The following is a 21,394-nucleotide window of genomic DNA, read 5'->3' as shown; positions in this document are numbered from 1 at the left end:
TAGACACGTTCCTGCTTTTGCCCTCTACCTCCTCCTCCATTAGAGGAAGAGGTTTTTAAGCCTTCATCCCGCCATGGTCTCGCTGTTTGGAGGCGGGTGCCCTTGCCCTGCTGTCAGCACCCTGTTCAGGCCCTGCAGAGCTCCCCTCCTTCCGCCACAGCACCCACCCCTGCTAAGAACCCCCCTGTATTTACACAAAGAATAGAGATCGGCACAAACAATGGCATTTTGCCAGCCTACACCCTGCAATTGGATGTGCATATTTTGAAATATTCCTGCTTAAGCTGCAGGAAGTCAGAATGGAAGCGTGTTCGACAATAAGACTATAATCACAACATGCACCCATACTACAGCAAATCGTGTCTTAATTGGAACATGTATGCCCACTTCTAAGCCCAGCAAGCCGTTAAACGAGGACACCTAGAGAAATGAGTGATAATTCCATCCAGAATGAACGTGGCTTCGGCTCAAAAACTGGAGCAGCTGCCACTCACAGCAGCGGATGCAGCGCTGAGCTGAAGAACAGCACGTGGTTTTCATCTCTTCTCTCTTGCTTTGAAACTCCATCGCTTCCTGGCGCCTTGTCTGCCTCTAAGGTAAAAGGTGCTGCTGCTTTTGAGTTGCACGAGAAAACGAAGTCCTGCCCAGACCCTTGAAAATCAGCATGAGAACAGCACGCCTGAGCTGCCCACAAATGGCATCTCTTTGAAATGTGTTTTATGAGATGGCAGAAGGTACCTTCACCTGCTCGGACGTCCCCAGACCCCGGGCAGGGGACACTCACTGCTGACTTTAAGGTGGGCAAGACCTTGGCCTGCCTTGGCAGGCAGGTGTAGGCAGCGAGGTAGGTTATTCTCAGGCAGCACCGAGCAAATCTGCAAATCCCACGTGGGAATGGGGGTGAATTAACGTGCACCCCCTGACACGTGACAACAGGAGAGTGGAAACCAATCTCCTCCCCTGCCACCACACAACAGTAAATGGGAACCTCTTGGAGTTCTAGTTACACATTGCAAACCCATCAGGTCCCAAGGGAAGTTTAACTTATGCACGGCGTTGCATCATGAAACCAACTGCTTAAAAAGAAATAGCATAGATGTATGAAAAATATGATCTCCATGATTGTAACACTTCTTTTTTTTTCCCCCCGAGACCCTCACCAAAACCACAGTGACAACACTGCATGTAGATATAACAGATATCTATCTATTCCATAACAAATTCTGCCCTATCTACAAAGTTGGGATATATTAAAGGATTAGAAAACAGTCCTTACTCCCAATTCAAATCCAAACACCACTGCTACATGACAAGGCAAATGACTCAACCTCCCCACCCAGGGGTTAAAGTCACAGAGGGAGCATGTATAGAAAATGTTCTATATGGATGGGATTGACATGTTCTCCACTTAAAAAAAAATAAAATAAAAGAAATTCCACGCCAGATTTTATTAGCTGCCTGGCCATCAAATACTACATTGTCTACCTAAAGGATTAAAGGCTGGAGTGGAGTGAATCTGAAAGGATTAGAAGCAGCATATTGGTAACTGCATGGGTGGCAAAAGCTTGGGGACAAACAAAGGAATATGTCGGGAGAGCTTTGGTGGCACTAGCGGGAGCGCAGCAGCCTCCAGCCCCGCCGCCAGGGAAGTCAAATGAACTTTAATCACACATGCAGGGCGCGCGCCACCGAAACCCACCGCACATCAATTCAGGCAACAAAAGCTGCCGCGGAAATCAATAGCTTACCGAAACATTAACAGGGGCCAGCATCGATCAAAGCCCCTCTTACAAAAGGCAGCCTTGCAAATTAGCCACTGGCTTTGCTGGCGTGAGCGCTGCCGACACCCAGGGCCCCCAATGACCACTTTGCTCCCGGTGATCTCGGCGCAGCGCAAGGTCCTGCGGCCGACACCTCCCACAGCTCTGCTGTCGTTGCTGACAGCAGGATGAGCCCAGAGATCCTTTGGAATTCCCTCTGGAAGCAGGGTGACAAGGGCCCTTTCGGCACCCAGCACCTCTGCTTCCAGTGCACAGGTCTGGAAATCACTTCCCTGGCACGCGGCTTCTTTCCCCACTTCCACTTCCCCAGTGGAAGGGACGGAGGTGACGGATGAGGGTTTCCATCCCTCACGAGGAGCTCAGTCCAGCCCTGCATCCTCCCCTGGACAGGAGCAGGGCAGGTCCTGTGAGCTCCTCCACACCCTTAACAAACGGAGCCGAGTGCCCCGGTTTGTCACTTCTTATCAGCGCTTCCCAAATGCAGAGTACACAGTACACGTCGTTCCGTGTTTGGGTTTAGTCCTGCCTTAGGTAAGCAAAGGATTAGCTGTAGGCGCGCATTCCTGCCCGGGAGCCGAGCAGACCCATGGGCTCAGCTCGAGTGTCCACGTGCAGGAAGGTGGGCAGCAAACAGCCTAATTGCTGCTTGATTTCCCCAGAGTTCTGCCTTTCTGCCAGGAGAAGAGAGCACAAAACTAAAGAAACGGGGGGGAAAAGGTAAATGACAACCCTGTGGTGGCGGACACGCAGGCAGGAGGGGACCGACCATCCATAATGAATTCCCAATCTTTCTGGAAGGCAGCAAGATGTTAAGTCAACTCAAGTCAGCTATTGCCCTGCGTTACGCTGAAGTCCTCTTCTAAAAGCAGCGTGTCCAGGGCGAGAGGCAAAACGGAAGGTTTCGGTCCCTCCAACTACGCAGATCTCCCTACCCCAATGTGGCTGATTCCAAAGGCACAAGGGAGGAAACGGCACCATCAGCCCCAAACGCTCCGGCTCCAACCTGACCCACCAAGCGGGACCGGGGCAGCCAGCAGAGCTGCCTTAATTCTGCCCGTTACAAGCCCATGTCCTGATCTGGCTAATGCAGAAATCTCCTTCCAAACATGCCGAAATATTTTAGAAACGCAGCAGAGCCGCGCGGGTCAGGAAGGTCGAATTTCAGCATTTTTACCGTTTCAAGCTTGCCCTCCGTGCCGCTGTCGGCGGTGACAGATAGGCCTGCGTATGTTCTAATTAAGCAGCAAGTCCCCGTGGCTCGTGCAGCGGCGCTGATTAATGCCCGCCCGGGCTCGCGGCACCGCTGCGGAGGCTGAAACACTGCTGAAATGTTCCGAGAGGCTTTTCAAAACCCAATAATATTTTAATAACACTACTAAGAGGGTATTCAAAATCCTAGGATGCTTTCTAAGAAATCTCCTGCAGGTCTCTCACTTTCCCTTGCATATTTTATCAATCTAGCAGGCCCTGCTCTCTGCTAAGACCCTTTCCTACAGTTTTTGCAAACAAAACACCCGTTTTGTTACCTGTCTAACGGCAAGATCAGCAGCTTCGTTCCATTTCGTATTAGGAAGTCCTGGTTAAACTGGTTGCCCAAGTGGGAAAGCAGGAAGCAAAAGCAGATGAATGTTGAAGAGCCCAAGCCAACCCTAGTGTTTTGTGCCAGTTATACCAGTTGACCCCCAAATATACTCCCAAACCTTCTCAGGAATCCAGCTGAGGCTCTAGCTGTAATTCCTGCTTTTTCTTCTAATGTGATATCCTTCTTGCTTTATTCCTACCATTGTCTGCGCGGCTTTAGCAAACCAAAAGTCTGAATTTTATTGTTCAAAGCCTAAAAAAACCCCAAACACCTCAGTCACAAGTTCCTGTGTCCCACCTAATCCATAACCCTGGTGCGCTGCAACTGCTAACTTGTTCCAGTATGCAATTAAGGTTGCACATATTGGTAGCAAACAAGATAAATCAGTGTATTATGGAACTTTCCCTACCTAACTGCCTATGCACACAACTCCTTTTTCTTGTTTTTAATGGGTTTAGCTGTATAAATGCTGTGCAAAGCCTAAGCTAGAGCATGGTTTCCAGCCTCAGCTGCAAGCTGCTGACCCTCTGCTCAGCTGCCTGCCGTGCCGGCGTGACAAGAAAGCTTTTGTAATTAAGGCTGCTTCCTCCAGAGACCCCTCTTTGTTATTCAACAGTGCCCGACACCCCGGGGAGCGCGAGCCGTTGGCCGCATCCATTACTAATTATTAGATCCCATCTCGAGCGGTGGCACTCGGGCGTCTACACACTGTGCAGGATCCTGCCCCATCTTGCTCACTTATCAGCCTAGCAAAACAGCCAAGAACCCGCTTGCCTTACGTTTCCTTCCCAGCTCCCCTTGGCATTAGCAGAGTTTCCGAGGCTGAAAACCCTCTTTCGCTCCCTGCCCTCTGGTTGTTTCGTTTTTCTCCGCTCCTGTTCCAGGATGATCCCATGTTTTCCCGCCCGGCAGCCACATCTGCGGGACAGAGGGCTCTCCCAGGCAGCACACAGGACGGGTGAACTCACAGGACGGGTGCATTACAGATCCCGTGCAGTTCTGATGAAATGTTTCTGCAAAGGCAAGAGACAAGGGCGCATTTTCCTGAAGCCAACGAGGTTCAAAACTGTTTCATCCAACGTCTTTCACTGCCATCCTCTCATCCCCTACAAGCTCTCATAGTGGGTACTTCCACCTCAGGGGAAAAATGGAGCCCGAGATAAACACCTGGATAAATTAAATACAGTATATACACCACCAAAACACCTCTCATGGCATCTTCTCGGGCTTGTAACACACCACGTTTTTACCTTCTGAAGCAAAAAGATGAGCGATGGTTCACGTGGGTGTGCACATGAGAGCAAGCAAGGGTGCGCAGCAAGCCACAAAGCTGCTAAAACCACCCTGCTCCAGCCCGTAAACATTTTTCTATTTATCTGCCCTTCATTACGTGGGCAATCTTATTATCTCTGCACATCCTCAAAGCGACAGCCGTCAGGGTCACCCTATAAAATATACATCGGCAATGTTACATTTAATGACTGGAGCGAGGAGAAAAATGAAGGATGAGGAGGGTGGAATACTGCGGGATATTTTAAAGGCATCATCAGTTATATCTGTGCATTTCCCGAGGTGATAATTGAATGACAGTGGCTGGAGGGAAATCCATTTTTGAGCTCAGGAAAGGACTGTTAAGGAAAAAATGTTTTTGTACTGGCAGCATGTAATGGCTGCCAGAAAATGAAAAAGGCTCCTTCAACCACAGCAGTTCCTCTATTTTATAGCTTTTATACGAGGGGCTAAAAATTATCAGCTCCCATCAGCTATTCAACCTGCTCCGAAAATATTGACAGACTTCGTTGATTTTATGTTATAAACGAGACCCCCTTCTGCTACGCCTTGCATGTCAACTCCAATTAATTTAGATGAAAGATCAATCTGGGAGCACATACTTGGGTGAAAAGGTGACATCCCAAACAGAAGGGCAGCAATATTTGGCAATTTCATAATTTTCTTTTAAACACAGTATTAAAAATTCAATTCTGCTATTCAGCAAGGAACTTAATCTAATGCTACATGCTAATGTGCAAGCCTTTTAATTCTGCACTTCCCAAATAAGGCTTGCAGTTACTAAAAAAGTTTTGGAACATTATTATTGCATGGTGACAAAAGATTTCAAACAGAACCAAATTATACTTATCAAAACATTTTCTGTATTAGAATTCCCGGTCTTTTTAGTTCTGTTATTTGACTTCGTCACAGCAACGACTGTTAAATTCCATATAAAACAAACAAACCACATCCCTTGAATTGTCTTGCTGCCAGCTGTAGCTTGTACTTCGAGTTGTTCCTTTCTATGGAATCACCTCATTCCTTCCCTGGGCTAATTTGCAACTGCTGCATCACTTGGTTTAAAACAAATCCGATTCTTGCCGTAATCTGCTCCTGGAGGCGGCTGTCGCTCTCGGCTGGGGTTTATTGCCGTAACCTCTGGGATCTTCCCCGCTTTGTTCCTTGTTGTTTCTGCTGTGGTTTTGTTTCCAGCACCTGCTCTGCACTGCCTCCCTAGTGCCAGCTCCTTCCCAGCCACGAGGGGCACCGAGACACTGGGTGGCAGCAAAGCAAGACACCCAGAGCGCTCACGTAAGCGGAGCTTCCTGCTCAACGGGACGAGAAAAGGTGAAAGGTAAAGAAGAATTAAACCATTTGCCTTCCTAACGTCACGTCTGGCAATTGCTTTTATTTAAATATAGGAATAAGAGAGTGAAGATGCATTTAATGCTGAGACAAACAGCAGCACGGCGGTTTTGCCACCGGTTCCACAGCTGCCCAGCTGCCCTGGCCTGCGTTCAGCACCGCAGGGCACCAGATGTTTGGCATTTTGCTGCCACATCTGTGAGGAATCATAGGGGCCTGGCCTGTCAAACACACAGGGATTTTCTCCGAAATACAAAGAAATTCCTCCTTTTGCGGCTCGTGGCCTATAGGGGAGCTGCTGAGTTTTAATGCCGCATTGAAATGCTTAAAACCACTCCAGGAAATACCAAAAGTGACAGAGGAGGTAACAAGGCTGCTAATTTGACCTCTTCACAAACCCTACCAGATGATGCCCAGCTCCCGAGCAAGCCAGGTGCTGGAGGAGAGCCAAGCATCCCACATATGCGAAGTATCCAACACTGGCACCCGCCACTCGAAGCCATCACTGCAACCTGTGGCCACTCGTGGCACAAACAGAGCCCTGCACTGGGCAGGTTCTCGACTCCGCTGCCCAGCCTGAGCTATGGACAAAACAAGGAGCTCCGGGCAAACAAAACAGACTTGAGCCTTGATTTTAAGCAGACTCTCCCAGGTCGGATCCCCGAGCAGCTGTTTTCCTTTTACTGCTCTCCAAGAACATTTCTTTAGCTGGCAGATTTTCTAGATTAAGTGGGGAGGACTGAGGAGCATTTGAAGTATTTTCCTAGTTATCGCAGGGGCAAGACGTGGGAAGATGGGTCTTGGAGGAGGATGGTGAGAAGGAAAAACAAGAGGCTGCCACGGAAGACGCTGATCCTGCAGTAACTGCTGCTTCTTCCAGCCTCAAATTCCTTCTTAAGGAGAAGAAAAAAAAAAGAAACCCTTGGCAAGCAAAATCTAACTGAAAGTGCTAGAAGTTGTAAAGCAATATAAGGCCAATTCATTGCTCACTGTATTGTCTGCACAGTAGGCTGCAAAGTGGAGAAATAGCTACGAGTTCTTCCCAATTCTGTTAGGCACTGGTGTCCCTGGCAAACACCAAGGCTATGTACACCTTTGGAAAGCTGACTTGATCTCTATTTCACAAGTGGGAATAAGGAGAGAGCGGGGGGGGGGGGGGAAAGGATGGGGAGAAATAAAAGCAAGGAGAAAAAGGAAGAACTGTGGGGCAGGGGGAGCTCTGATTCACCTCTGTGTCTCACACAGGGCTGATTTCAGACCCACGTGTGCAGCAGAGCAGGCAGGACGGGTGCTCTGGCTGCCACAAGCAGCTCTCCCAAATGCATTTTGAGGCCTGGAGTTGGCTCCAGTGCAGAGGACTGCAGTGACACAGGGGCTCGTTCCCCTCCTGCCACCTCCCCTGCAGAGCCGCCAACCTCTGCTCCGGCCCAAGAGCCGGGGCCGCGCGCCAGGAAAGCAAGAGGACGGAGCGGGCAAGTTCAGATAAAAACATTGTTTTTCATCACCTCAAAACCCAGGGCCAGTTTTCGCGGGTCACAAACCTCAGAGCCACCACTCAAGAGCTCTGGATCCCCATCGCTAGTCAAGCTCATCTCCGAAAAACTGCTTCTCAAAGCGGGCAAACATGAGGTTCTGCCAGGGCGGTTCTGCCAGGGCAGCTGCCACGTAGCTGCAATGTTAGAAAAGGCTTCATCTTCCCCCACGTGGCTCTGCTTTGCTTTCCCAGTTCTCTACCTTGTCCCAGTGCTCCCCAGTGTCACCACCACAAGCCAACCCTCCACACACACGTCCCCTGATGACAGCAGCGCCACTCGAGGGGCTCTGCTTGAAGGTCTGTGTGAGCATCGTGCTTCTACAAAGGCATCAGAAGAACTCCAAAAAAAACACAAGGAAAAAAAAATCAAGGCTGTAGTAGCAGGCACAACCACTCCTATATATCTAACTATATGTTTAACTCAGCATTGCCTTTTTGAAGCACATATCTGAGAGATTTTGCTGTCAGGTTGGACCTCCAGCCTTAACTTTGCACGCTACAACTTTTATTTTCAGCGACCATCTACACAAATCAACGACATTAGCCAGTATAAATTTGAATTAGGAAAAGAACAGTGATTCCCTGTAAGGAAAACTCCAATTAAGGAAGCCTGCAGTGGAGGCACATGCTAATTGATTTAGTCAGGGAATTATTTGCCATTGCAACAACATAAGAAAGGCTTTCTAAAAAACCCAAGAGCGTTACGGGGCTCTAGACACACGAGCAGCAGCTCCTCTGGTTCACTCCTACAAAGCTGCCTTACAGTCTGGGTTTAGTTGATGTGCTCTTCGCATCAGGCTTAGCACAGCAAGGTATCACGCTACGAACAAGCTCTGCAGAAGGATGCAGAGACTCGAGGGCACAACTCAGTGCTATGTAAAATGCAGCATCAACATTCAACGCGTTGCCTTCTCCGCAAGTTTGAAACCCGAAACGTCAAAGGTCTCCTTGGAGGCTACGCAGCCTCAGTTTTCCATTGGAGGACAGAAGATTTCCAGTTGTGAAACCAGATCTTTGGCCTGGAGCTTGGCTAAGCTCAGCAATAGCCACTGGATGAGCAGAACCTTGCTGGGGGACACTGAATTCCTGCAACTTTTGCAAGGGATTCCCATTCACCCTCAAGGGACACTAGGCCCTACAAAGAGCAGGGAAATGCCACAGTGACACACGGCACACGGCTCTGGGTATCCCTGCTCCTCTTGTTCCTTGGGAAGCCTCTCCTACAGCAGTGTATTGCTATGCCGCCTCCAAAGGTCCCAGGCACGTTCAGCTCCACAGCACCTTTGTGGACCAAGCAGAGCTGTTTTCCCATTGGGAGAGAGACGAGCTAGGCCAGCAGAGAAGGTCCACGAGACACGTTCAGCGGTGACCTAGAGCAGTCAAGAGCAGCAGATCGGGCCGCATTACGCTCCTTCTGGTCCAATATACACAAAAGCAGCACCTTTGATGCTGCATTAGAAAAGGTTCCTTGCGGTTGACATCTTTGTAGCCTCTCTAAATGCACAATCCTTGTGTTTTCCATATGAAATATTCAATAACCTAAGAACATTCCCCGCTTTATGTGCAGTTCTCCATTAATTAGGAGCAAATCACAGCTGTGACAGTCATCTCAGCTCTTAACGGCATCTGCTGCTTCAAACAATTCATCACCTCAAGTTATTCACCAGAACATTATCACCTTGCTACCACTGCTGTTCTGCTTAACTCTTCCCTATCTGTGTTTGTCCAGGCTGGCAGTGTCCAGGTCTACCAGCCATAAACCCCACACCGGCCTTTTTAATCCAAAAAAATACAAAACTAGGGAATCAAGACTCGAGCCCCCCCCCCCTTTTTTTTTTTTTTTTTTTTTTTTTTTAAATATAAATACATTGAATTACTCAACGTAACTAAGGTAGACATCTCGTGGTAAAGGGAATTGGAGATATTACATAACTCTGGCAAAGAAATCCCATGATACACGAAAGATAGAGCCCACAAGTACTATTTACATGGTTAAAATCACTTTGCTGCCTCTAATCATGTACATTATGGGCACAGGGCGCGTGCTGAGTGTCCCATGTAAATAATTCCTTACCATTCCAGCTCTTGTGTTTTTCCCAATTAAACTCATCACAAATAGCACGACTAAGTTGCTAAGTACCTTTTATTTTTGCCCATCCTTGCAGCCAGTTTTTTTTATAACCAAATGATTTCTCAGCTCATTTGTGCATTTCTGCTGCTCAGCCCGTCCCTACTGGAGCTGAGAGCACAGCTGGGATTCTCCAGGTATTTTCACTGCTGGAATTAGCAACTAAGCAGCATCTTCGGCTGGGGATGAAACCAAGGCAGCAAATTAAGACAAAAGCAGATAATGTTTCCATGAAAAGGATACTAACAATAAAAACAAATGAGTGGAAAGATAGAAAATGATGAAAAGTGCATCACTTACTGGAATTTTTCTGTAAAAATTTGACAGTGGTGTCAGCATCTCTTAAAGCACTTTACCTCTGCATGTGAAACTCCTCTGCTGGTTCCCTTGCACCATGCACAAGTATGAGCAGCAGTAACATCCAAACCCCTCCTGCATGCACGTGCCAAAAGCAGGAAAGCATCCCGAGAAACCAGCACTGATTCTGATCCCAAATCGAAGCTACAGCATTACTGCAGCGCGAAGATGAGGGAGCCAAAGCAAAGCAAAGCCCTTTACAGATTCCCCCTATTCAGAAAACGGGAGCCTCACAAAAGCAAGCACACAAATGTCCACATTCAGACATTCAAACATCCAATTAATCCTGTTAATTGCCTGTCCAAAGCTCTTTATTAACTTAAACATCAAAAGTAGACGGCAGTGAGTGCTGCTCTTTGTCCCGTAGCTGCCTCTCTTCTGGCCATCCTTCCCTCGGCATCCACGCTGCAAACCTTGAACCTCTGAGTCTTCTCTATGGACACAAAACAGCTGCTGCAACGAGACACATCCCACCAGCCCAATATGTCCCAAACGTGTCCCAAATAGGTCCCTTCTGCCACCACCCTCGCTCTAGACCTTCTCTCTTCCAGGAGCTCTAATTGCAACCCCAAACTAGACACCCCTAAGACGCAACAGCTACGAAGGTCAGTGGAAAAGGATGAGGAGGCAGCAGGGAATCATGTTCCACATCCGTTCAGGCAGCACCAGGGCCAACATCTGCAAAAGCAGAGCTTTTGCTGGGCTTCACCAGTCCGTTTTTGCTGTGGTTTGGTTAGAAATTATTGCAACAAGGCATAACTGGGTCCTGGTGCCAACTGTCTGGGCACCAAACGCTGCAGAGCTCTCAGCAAATGGTTCAGTAGGGTCCTGCTGCATGGAAACCCTCGGGCAACGCTCCAAAGCTGCGAGCAAACGGGCGTTTAAGCCACCAAAGGAGTCAACAGATACTCACTGATTCTGCCTGGAGATGGAAAGGAGACTTTGGGAAGTGCAGAAGACGACACACAGTGGATGGACGATGTTAGGAGGCTGGCACCCTCGGGTATTCCCATCCTTCCCAGAGGAAAATCCCTTCTGGAATGGCGAGGTCCCACTGAATGCCAGACCAAACCATGTCTGTCCACGTGGTTCCCACTAGCTGGGAGGAATCTGGCTGCTTTTGCTGCCCTCTTAAAGCCACCTCATCTTTCCACTGGCTTTTGCCTGCTCTTACAGAGCAGCTGAGGAGCCAGGGGCTGGGGAACAGCGTATCAGGGAAAGAAGTTCCATGAAGGGCTCCTTTCAGCAGCGAGGAAAACAACACTTATTCCCGAAGAGAAACTGAAGCCAGAACATCCAAACCCAAAGCAAGAAAGAGAACCCAAAGACATTTCATTCCTAAGCAGGTCCCCGCCAGGCTGTTTTTCCTTTCCTTTTAAGCTGACCTTTCCGGGCTGGTGGAGCAGGAGCGAGCGGTGGGCAGGGAGGCTGCTTCTCCGCAGCCCGCGAGTCTCTGCGCCTCAAAGAGGACAACGAGAGCAACCAAACACGAGGCCGAGCTGGGACGTGAAGCCCTCCCGCCGCTTTGCCACACAAGTTCCCTTGAAAAGGTCAAAGCGAAACTCCAGAAACTCAAAGCAAACAACAATGTTGGTTTGACAAAACCGGAAAACTGCACAGTTAGGTTTTCAGCAGATACTGACTTCAATTCCCTACATACTTATGACCATTAAGTGTCGGAGCAAAGGAACTTCTGGAAGCGCAACTGGGAATAACCAGTGCTGGCATCTACAAGAGCCCTGGCTATGATGGCATAAAGGTGGGATAAGGGCTATAAAAGAGTGAGGGGATGAGATGGGAGGCAGGAGGGCAGTTTTCACTTAAATCCCACCGATTTGCCCTTTCCAGCAGCACTATCAATACGCTCCATCAGAGGACACAGTGGAATCACAGAAGTCACTCACAGCAACAGTGACCAGTCCCTGACTATTTCCCATCATCTCTCTCCAACACGAACACATCTATGAAATAAAACTTGCTAAAAATAAAAGCATTTTTTCCGACATGGCTTGGACAGCTACAGGCTAAAAACACTCTTGTGGTTCAAACTGAACATGATTTTAGCTCCTTTATTTCCAGTCTTTTGCTGGAAAATCATCTGCAGCACTTCTGAAGAGCTCGGAAATGTAAGAAACACACAGATTTCTCTGATGCAAAAAACCATTACTCATCTGAGAGGAATATAAATAAGGAAAGGAAAGCAGGCAGAGTTTTGTGCCTATGGCAGGCAGGCAACTTCCCTTTCGAAGCTCTTATGCTCACAACAAAAGAATGTGTTTCCAAAGCCTGGCAACAAAAATCTATCACATCAAATGGCACAGAATAATAACACAAGCAGGAATTGTTAAATCAATACAACTTTAACACAGCGCTGAAGGTGGAAGGCCTTTGTCCATGTCACTTCATCATAACAAGGTGGAAGTCCAGAGATGCAACCCACAGAGTTATTCTATGCGCTGGATCCAGTTTAACGGGGGGGATTTGGGATGAATGCGTTTTTCCCATGTGTTCAGGAAGCACCCAACGTGGGCAAGGCTTGTGTACACATTTTTAATCACGGCTTAGTCTGCTTAGTCTGCAAGCAATGAAACTCTATGGAACAAAAGCAGTGTCCAAACCCCAATCCAGCATGGATTTCTGGAGATCACCCTCTTCCCTGCTATCCTCCACACTTGAATGCAAGGAAGTGGAACTACAGACAGAAGAGCATGGTCCTCCCACATGTAAATTGTAAATAAGTCAAGCTGTAGTGAGGCAAGACAACCAAAAGTGAAGAACACTGTAAGAAAATACAAGGAAATGCAAGGAAAGCCCACAAGCAAGCACTCAGTGTCTGGGGAGGTCCCAACCCACCCCTCCGCCACACATGGGCAATGAGGGCTGGGGATTCAGGGCCTCAAAAGCACTAAGGAAGCACTTAATGGGAAGAGGACTTTAGAAGTGGGTTTATCTCGAGCTATTAAATAGAAGGATATAGAGCATTGGCTCTGATTATGAAAACTAGTAGGAGGCTAAAGCTGTGACAGGATAGGAAAAGTTAAGGTACAAGGAAACAATCGTTATCCAGGCAGGCAGAGTGACAACTAAGCCCAGAAAGCAGCACCCTGAAACAAGTTTATTTTGCATTAAAGCACTATCACGGCTGGGAAGGATTCAGGGACCCAGCAAGATGCCCATCTCTTTGCTCTAGAACCTCTGCATTCTATTTTCTCTGAAGGTGGGCAAGGGGGTATCTGTGCCTAAAAAGGGGCACGGAGACACTTGCTGCCCCGGAGCGGCATCGCTTGGCTCTTCCGAGCGGAGCAGGGCAGCCAGCAGGGCAAAGCCCCGGGGTTTAGCAAAGCCTGAAGCCCCAAAGCGGCAGAGTAAGCGACAGGGCTGCAGCAACAGGGACAGGAGGAAACAGGACAAGGGGGAGCGTTTCTACCAGCCACCCCCGCACCTCTTCCCTCCTCACGCAGTGGAGACCAGCATGGGTTTCAGCTTTGGCCAAGACACCTCCTCAGCCCTTAGGAAAGCAGCTTCCTTCCCGGAGACGGAGCCCATGTGGCCTCAGCAGCCACCCTGGGCAGCAGCAGTGACACCTTCACCTTGTCCCATCCTCCCCGTCACCAAAGGGCCACATTTCCCCGTGCAGCACGCCCAGATTTACAACCCAAACGCGGGGGAGGTTGGCCCATCCCAGGGGCACAAATGTGGAAGGCAGCATGTGGAAAGCGTTAAGGCTGTTTTTAATGCAGCCGAGGTGGGGTTCTCAAAACTGCTACTGTTCAGCGGAGAAATCCTGGAGCTTTGCAGGGCGTTAGAGGCTTGGGAAGTGCAGAGAGAAGGGCAGAGGCAGCAAAACAAACCCTGGCTCCTGCGGGATGTGCCTGCAGGGGGAGAGAATCGGAAGGAACCAGGGAGGACTTGGCACGTTGCACGAGGAAAGGGCTGGTTTATAACCTGCACAGACTATCCCCTCCTTACAGGTTCGGCCTGGAGACCCCGTAAGGAGTAATTCAAAGCACAAGGTTTGCAGAGCCTGTTTTCCCGGCACCGCAGCTCCTTTAAGCAAAGTCACTACCCTTAAATCACCATTCTCAATTTCTTCCACAATCTGGCTAATTCCAGGGAGTCTTCCTTGGCAAGAAAGGAAAAGACAGTAATCAAGCACCACTTCTTTTTTACAGCTGTTTTGGAACAAAAATGACAAAATGAGTGCATCTGTCTACTGCAGTTATTATTGTCGCGCTCTCGCCGTGCAGTTACAGCAGCATTTTACGGGATATTTAGGACTGAATAATGTATTTGGGGCTGACTCGGTGCCAAGATGACACCACGGCTACAGTTTGCACGGTGCCATCTGGGGTAGGATGCAACAATTCAGGCCAATGATCCGTTGTGCAGAAGAAAGTTAATTTCATGCCCAGTGCGGTAGGCAAGAAACATTAAAAATACAGCAGACTTTGGGCCAGGAACAGATAGTCTTTTTCTGTTGCCCAGAAACACTCCTCAAATGGGGCAAAACCCCTCATGTCCTGGAGCAGAGCATTAGATGTCTGTGTTAAGCAACTGCAGCGCACGTGGGGGTGGTTCCTGGGGGCAACAGGGATAAAACCATGGGCCAAATACACGCAAATAGACATGGAGGGAAAAAAAAAAAAGCTACCCATAAAGACCAGGTTTAAATGCATAACAGAGAGGGGCAGTATCTGCTTGTGCTTGGCTGCAGTTTGTTTTCCACTATCAGGCTGGGATGCCAGGGCCTTAGGACTCGCCACAGGCCGGACAAACCACATGTCACCCCTTCGGAAAATTCCTCTCCACATCAGTTTTCCAAGTTAGTTTTCCCATAGTACAGACAGGAGAGAGGCCCTCATGAGCATCCCAGATGAACCATCTCAAACTGGAGCATCTCCAGCTACAACACATTATCCACAGACCACGCGGCAACGTCCTCCTGTGGCTGCTCTTCCAAAGCAGCCACCCCATCCCAGGATTTCAGCTCCATTCTCAACAGAACAGCCCTATCTCACCGTGCAGGGTCGCAATCTGAAAACAACTAAAAAGGAAAAAAAAAAAAAAAAAAAAAAGAAAAGAGAAAGCAAGAGACAAGACTTTTCTTTTTCATAGTGAAAGAAAAACACAGAATAAAAAGCATCCAACTGTTGATCAACCAAAACATCTTGATCAGAGATTCACATTCTGTCAGCATAAGCACACAACGAAAGAAATCACAGTAAGAAAATAGGCTACCAATAAAACAATCTACAGTAGTGAATTATAAACAGAAGGTAATGAAAATACAGCGTTACTAACAGCCACAGAACTATTTTTCTCTTGCAATTGTGCAGAAAGACTCAGACAATATTGTATCAATTCCCCAAATAATCTTGGCTCAGATCCTTTCCTCCACAAAGCAGAAATTGTCTTTGCTGGCTCTCAGACAGAACCATCGGCTAACGCTCCTCTTCTACCTGCAATGCTATTTTACCTCTCCCTACCTCTAACTCTTCAGAGAAAAATAAACCAGGGGTTTCAATCCTGTGAAGGAAGATAAAAAGCAAAATCAGAGTGCAAATGATAGACTGGATTTATTCTCCGTGCTGAACGCAAGGCCAGGGTCCAGCTGGCACAGAGACTTTATCTTCTATTTTTACTTCTCTCACGCTCTTCACCTATGAAGATTTCTTAGGCAGAAACCCAAACAAACAGCCCAGATCCTGAGCTGATGACACTGCAAGGTATCTTTGGAACGAAAGAGTGAATGAATGCAATGGAAATTAAAGACAGAGTAAGAAATTAAAAAGAAAATGCACATCAGGTACTTTCTGTCTTTGATTTTACTTATTTCTACTGAAATGGAGAGTGATATGTGCATGAAAAAGACATTTTGGTCTCGGGTGTAACCTTAGCTCTTAGTCAGATGGCCAAGTGCTAATGGCACTAGGCCATGAAACTGAATTGGAAGAACCAGCCAACACAACAGGCAGTCTGCAGAACAAGGACTACAGGCGGAGGTGATACCCACCTCCAGGATACCACTGGACTGCGAGGAGAAACTCCAAAAACGGAAAGAAAAGGGCCACACGCGGTACATAAACCATGGAACAGGAACCGTGTCCAAGCCACCCAACCAAGCAGGGAGTTGGCAGCTCCAGTCACTCCGAAAGGCAAAACCACTTTTAGAAATAACAAAGACACGGTGGACAGCAGAGGTAAATCTAAGACATTCTATCTCTCTGAAGAATTTTCAAACCTTCTGCTTTATTAACCAATAAAAGTGACATTTGTAATAGGTTTACCAGTTAAACTGCTAAAATCAAGCCAAATCACAGCGAAGACCCGCACCGAATATGCACAATAATGCTCTTTGCAAGCAGCTTCCAGGTCAGCACTGCCTAGATCCAGAAGCATGGCCCTCTAGTTCAGCACTTCCTGCAATTCCCTGGCATGCGCATCCCTCTCCGTCATGGAGCCCGATCCCAAGCAGCCCGTTGCCTCAGCCCCCTGCTTTATCTTCTAGCCCAACCTACTAACACAGTGGCCCCGTACATCAGCTGAGCGAGTCACGCAGTTCATAAACGCATAAAAATAAAAAAGGGAAGTGCGTTCTGAGCTGTTGCTCATGCAGAGGAACCTCTGGTTTCGCTTGCGTGAAAAATCAGGCTGATTTGTAAAACTGAAGCCCAGAGGATCTCTGCTCTGAGGGATGAAAAGAGGGAAAAAAATAAGTCTCGGGTTCTCGCTTCTAAGTTCCGAGCCTAGCCCCTGTTCTAACAAAACCTTCCAAGTGCAATATCCGTACGATAGGAGCACGAGCAGTGCCGAAATGAAAAGCAGCAGTGGCTGTTTACGTTGGCAGCTGCTTCAAACCCTAATGGAAAATTTCAGCTCTGCCTGCATCCAGGCTGGAGCGAGTTATACTAAGGAAAAAGGTTCGGCTTGCAAACAGAGAGGGCTTGAAGTGCTCGTCCCTGTTTGAACACTCCTGTAACAGAGAGAAAACAGAAAGAAACGTGCCAGGTCCACGCCGTGCATTTATATCCCATCGGGATGCAAGGGAATGGAGCGCTTGGGCAAAACGTGCTTCCTCTGGGAAAGGAGCACAGGGAGTAACAGCACCCAAGCAACGGAACTCGGCCACTGGTGAAAATAAGTTAGGCCATTACATGTAAATATTAAAAAAAACAAATGTGGAGCTAACTCATCACTTCACACTAAGGGACTAGAGTACATTCACCTAATTATTACACTTTTTTTTTTTTTTTAATCAAGTAAAATTGCTATGTGAACAATTGCGCTGAGGGAGAACCATCGCCTTCAACGTGCCCGTGAGCGCTGGGCACAAATCGCTCTGTTTGCCGACACGAACAGCAGAGGGTACCGACGGCTCGAGGACGAACGCGGTGCCAGGCTCCACCTTCCAGCCACCGCACATTTAGACTGTATTTAAGAGCTGCTCAGGAAGCCAATATTGTGTATTATGTAACACAAGATTAAGCATTCATGAGGCAAGAATAAAATTGTTTATCTGAAGCCCCATCTAAAATTAAACAGAAGTTTATGCTGAAGCTCACACTGCACACATTTTGTCTCCTAACGTCAACAGAGTGCAGCTTATTTAGTCTCTGAGATAAGTCCCAACAGCGTTTAATTTGGGCAGAAGGTTTTTTACTGCCAGAAGAACGAATATTTTTCCTAAAGAAGAAAACGAGCATATTTAGCTCTTGGGAGCATAAACAATGGAATGCATTACAGGTATTTTGATCCAAGGAAAGTAGTCGATAGTCGTGGCTTTTATTAGCACTGGGTTTCAAAGCTAAATACAGCTTCACCCACCCAGAGGCGAGACCTTTAGGTTACGCTCTGCCAGCTCCTGCTCAGCAGCCAAACCAACGTTCACACACCCCGAAGATGCCTGTGTGCTCAGCAGAGAAGCTCCAAAGAGCTTCATGCTGAAGCCTATGTGCTCTACCAAGATCCACTGTCCTCCTCCCAGCCCGCAGCTCAGCCAGGCTCCCCACGAGGCTCAATCACCAAGAATGAGACATGCAGGGACACCCGGTCCCCATCACGGCACACAGCCCTCTGCTGAAGAAGCCCATAGCAGCCACTCAAGAATCTCACCACATTCACGTGTGTCACCCCAAGCAGCCTAGGACTTTGTGGCAGAACAGCCTTAAGGAGCTCAAGACAACTGTGACACTGCACCCTGAGGGGGGCTGCCGAGGGACCTGCCATCTGACAGGGTGGCTCTGGGCCCAGCTCTCCATTTGGACAACCCGGCAGCTCCGTCGGGCCTCTCTCCTCCTTGCTTTATGTGCACGGGGTGCTCGTCCTTGCATTTATCCTCGTCCCGTGTCTCTCTCTACCCTCTGCTGTTTCTAGGTCCCTAGGCAGCCCAGCTCCAACCCTGCAGGCATTTAAGGCTACTTATCTCGGGCCTATGGCGCAGGCAGCACTTCTGAAGGTCTCCAAGCCAAGCAGCTCCGTGTAATCACCTCAGGAATTCGGGCACTAAGGAGAACATTTAATGCTTCGAGTGTCCTGCATTACCAGATTTCCAGCAAACCCAAAGCAGGAGCCACACGTACAAAGCCCAAACCTGCTGGCCCTGGTGGCTGCTCCAGCGCAAGCAGTGACCCCATAGCGCGAGGTCCCATTTGGGCAGCTGCCAAACCCAGGACTTCCATCATGGATCATCAACATGGAGCAGCGTAAGGCAAGAGGCATGTCCCCATCCCGGCCTCCTGCGCTGCAGCACCAACCCCGGTTCATATAAAAAAGGGCCTGGTCATTATTTTTATCCCATATTTCCCTCCCATCCCTCACCCGCCGCCCTGCGCTGCTCCAGCTGCAGCTTAGGGAGGTTTTGGGGAGAGCTGCCCCCAGCAAGAACAGCATCAACAGAAACGTCTGGAAAAGGCGGGCATTATACAAGAAGCATGATATTAAAGAGATTTAACCTAAGTGGATTTTTCCGAGAGGGAAAAGCCCTGGCTTTCCTCACTCAGCCTTCAGTGACTAGTTAGGTTAACTCTAATAAATTAGAATTGCAGAGGCTGAGTTAACCCAGAGCCTGGTTTGCATTCAGGGCAAGTAACTTCAGGAACGTCCCCCATGTTTCAGAGAAGCTTCCGCAGGACCCGGGAGTTGCTGCAGGAGATCTCTTGTGTGCAAGCAACTGTTTTTAGTCCGAGTTTCAGCTCGCGTTAATACGGTGGCTAAAAAGGGAAATAAGGCCTTTTTTTCTAGCATTTCTGGGATTGCTAGGTGGTTAATTCATGCTGTGATAGAAGCATGCAGGCAAAGTGGTGAAAAAAAAAACAGCCAAGTTAATTCTAGTGCCTTGTGATCAGCAACGATCCTTATTCCATCCTATGAGGGCAAGCACAACTGGGGAGTCAAGGATCATTTACTAGATTCTTTACTCTGCATATTTTAATAGAGCAAAACTACTGCAGATTTTATGAGCTTGAGATTGGGGACATTAGAAAGGAACAAAAATAGGAAACGGAGAGTAAGCAACCTGCAGCAGGCCAAAGGCTCCCCTTGGGATCCCTGGATCAGTTACCACGAGGGGCTACCACGGGGTGCAGCCCTCGCTCAAACTTAATGCTTTGTCGTCTCTGCACCAAAAATTCAGGCCCAACACAACAAAATGTAAGACTCAAAGGGCACCCAGCCCTTGAGATGCCTCTGCCCGAGCCACGGGGCTGCTCTCCAGGCCCAGGTGCCAACGTGAAGCAGCTCAGAGGGGCCTGCGGGGCCACGCAGACGTCCCCGAGCACCACCTCTTCAGCCTGGATTTTCCCCTCTCCTGCCAACCGCTTTTCTCCTCCGCAAACACCCACTTCGTGTCTGAAAGCTTATTGCAGAGCAGCCCCGACTGCAAACAAACTTTGACAGAATAACTCATCTTGCAGCAACTCTACTACCAGAGGAACCCGGTTCTAAATTAAACATCAATTTACCCTAAATACGTTGCTGCCAGTCACCCTAACGAGGAGCGGGGCCCCGACGAGGCTCCCTGCAGGCCGGATTCGGTTCCCTTGGCTAAGCAGAACACGATTCCAGGCTCCTCGTCCAGCTCCAGGCCTTCGTGCCCCGAATTCCTTCCAAAGCAAAGTCCAGGCTCGCGCCCGCCCCTGGCCCGCTCGGCGTTATTAAACATTTACCAGCCAAAGGTCGCGATGCCTCCGTACCCCGTCGCGGCAAAGGACATGGGGAACGTGCTACGCACAAGCCGAGAGGCTGGGAAACGCTTCAATGATTTAAACTATTTTATAGTAACCTTGCCTGCTGAACGCCCAAGTTATGCACAAAAAAACAACTCAGCACCCACCTTGGTTACGCTTTAAACAAGTATTTTCTGGATCGCTGACACAAATGTGTTATTATCAGCTACCGGGAGAGTCCCTGTAACTCTGTTTTAATTATTACCCTCCCTAAATTCAGGGCAAACACCAAAGCTGCTTTCCAACCCCCCCGCCCTCAGCAGCTCCGTGACACCTGCAGAACAGAAACCGAAGCTTCCAGAGAAGCCGGGCACTTAGGACTCATAGAAAACTAACTAGACTCCCGGCTTCCCGAGCCCTCCGTCCCCGCGGCAGTCGGCCGCCCGTCCCGCGCCACCTCCTTCCCGAGGACCCCCAGGATTTCACGGGAATTGGGCAGCCCCGGAGCTCGGCCAAGTTCAGCGGAGCCACGGACGAGGCCAGGAAGGAAAGTTGTGCCTCGGCCGCGCACTTGCTGGGGCCACCAAGGGGTTAAACGAAACCTCCGAAGCGGCAGCTCCGCAGAAGCCTCTCCCTTCCCGATTCAATTAGATTCTGGTTTGTTTTCAGCTTCCTTTAATTACCCGCTGCCATTTGAGCCCAACTTGGCGACACGGCAGCATTATCCCCCCTCTTAATGTCAGAACGTAAAATTAGACCGGGCTCCATAACCACCCCTCGTCCAACACGGCGACTCCAGCGGCAGCTATTTTATGTAACGCCGCTCGCCCGCCAGACCTAAAAAAACACCCTCAAAATCACAGCGACCTTTGTTAGCTCCGGATTTTTCCCTTTTTTCCGGCGTTTACCCAAGCAGATTCAGGGGCCAGGACGGAAATAGTTTCGCGAGATCAAACGCTGCAAACGGTGGGAGATAAAAAGGCGAGCGAGGTAAAGCGCAAAGGCACTCACGGTCTCCTTGTTGGGCAGCAACTCCTTTCGGATCCTGAAGAAGTTCTTGCCGTACTGCCTCAGTCCCTTAATGAAGCGTTTCTGCGGGAGAGACGACAGAGAGCGGGGGTGAGCGCGGCGCGGCCTGGCGGGGCGGCGGCTCCGCGGGGCCGGCCCGGGCTGCGGCAGCCACAGGTCGGCGCGGAGCGGAGCGCGGAGCGG

General features: G+C 49.0%; 1 protein-coding gene across 1 annotated transcript in view; it reads right to left on the bottom strand.

Moving 5' to 3' along the window:
• RERE (arginine-glutamic acid dipeptide repeats) overlaps positions 1 to 21,394 on the bottom strand; it is a 160,570-nt gene that overhangs the window by 16,044 nt on the left and 123,132 nt on the right. The window contains exon 11 of the mRNA XM_026050957.1: positions 21,194 to 21,274. Coding sequence (XP_025906742.1) covers positions 21,194 to 21,274 — 81 coding nt within the window. The remainder of the gene's footprint in view (positions 1 to 21,193; positions 21,275 to 21,394) is intronic.

The sequence above is a fragment of the Nothoprocta perdicaria genome, unplaced genomic scaffold (genome assembly GCF_003342845.1).
Source record: "Nothoprocta perdicaria isolate Ctin4 unplaced genomic scaffold, notPer1 scaffold_72, whole genome shotgun sequence".
In the NCBI taxonomy this organism is placed as follows: Eukaryota; Metazoa; Chordata; class Aves; order Tinamiformes; family Tinamidae; genus Nothoprocta; species Nothoprocta perdicaria.
Note: the sequence above shows the minus strand (reverse complement) of the source record. Positions and strands in the feature narration are given on the sequence as shown.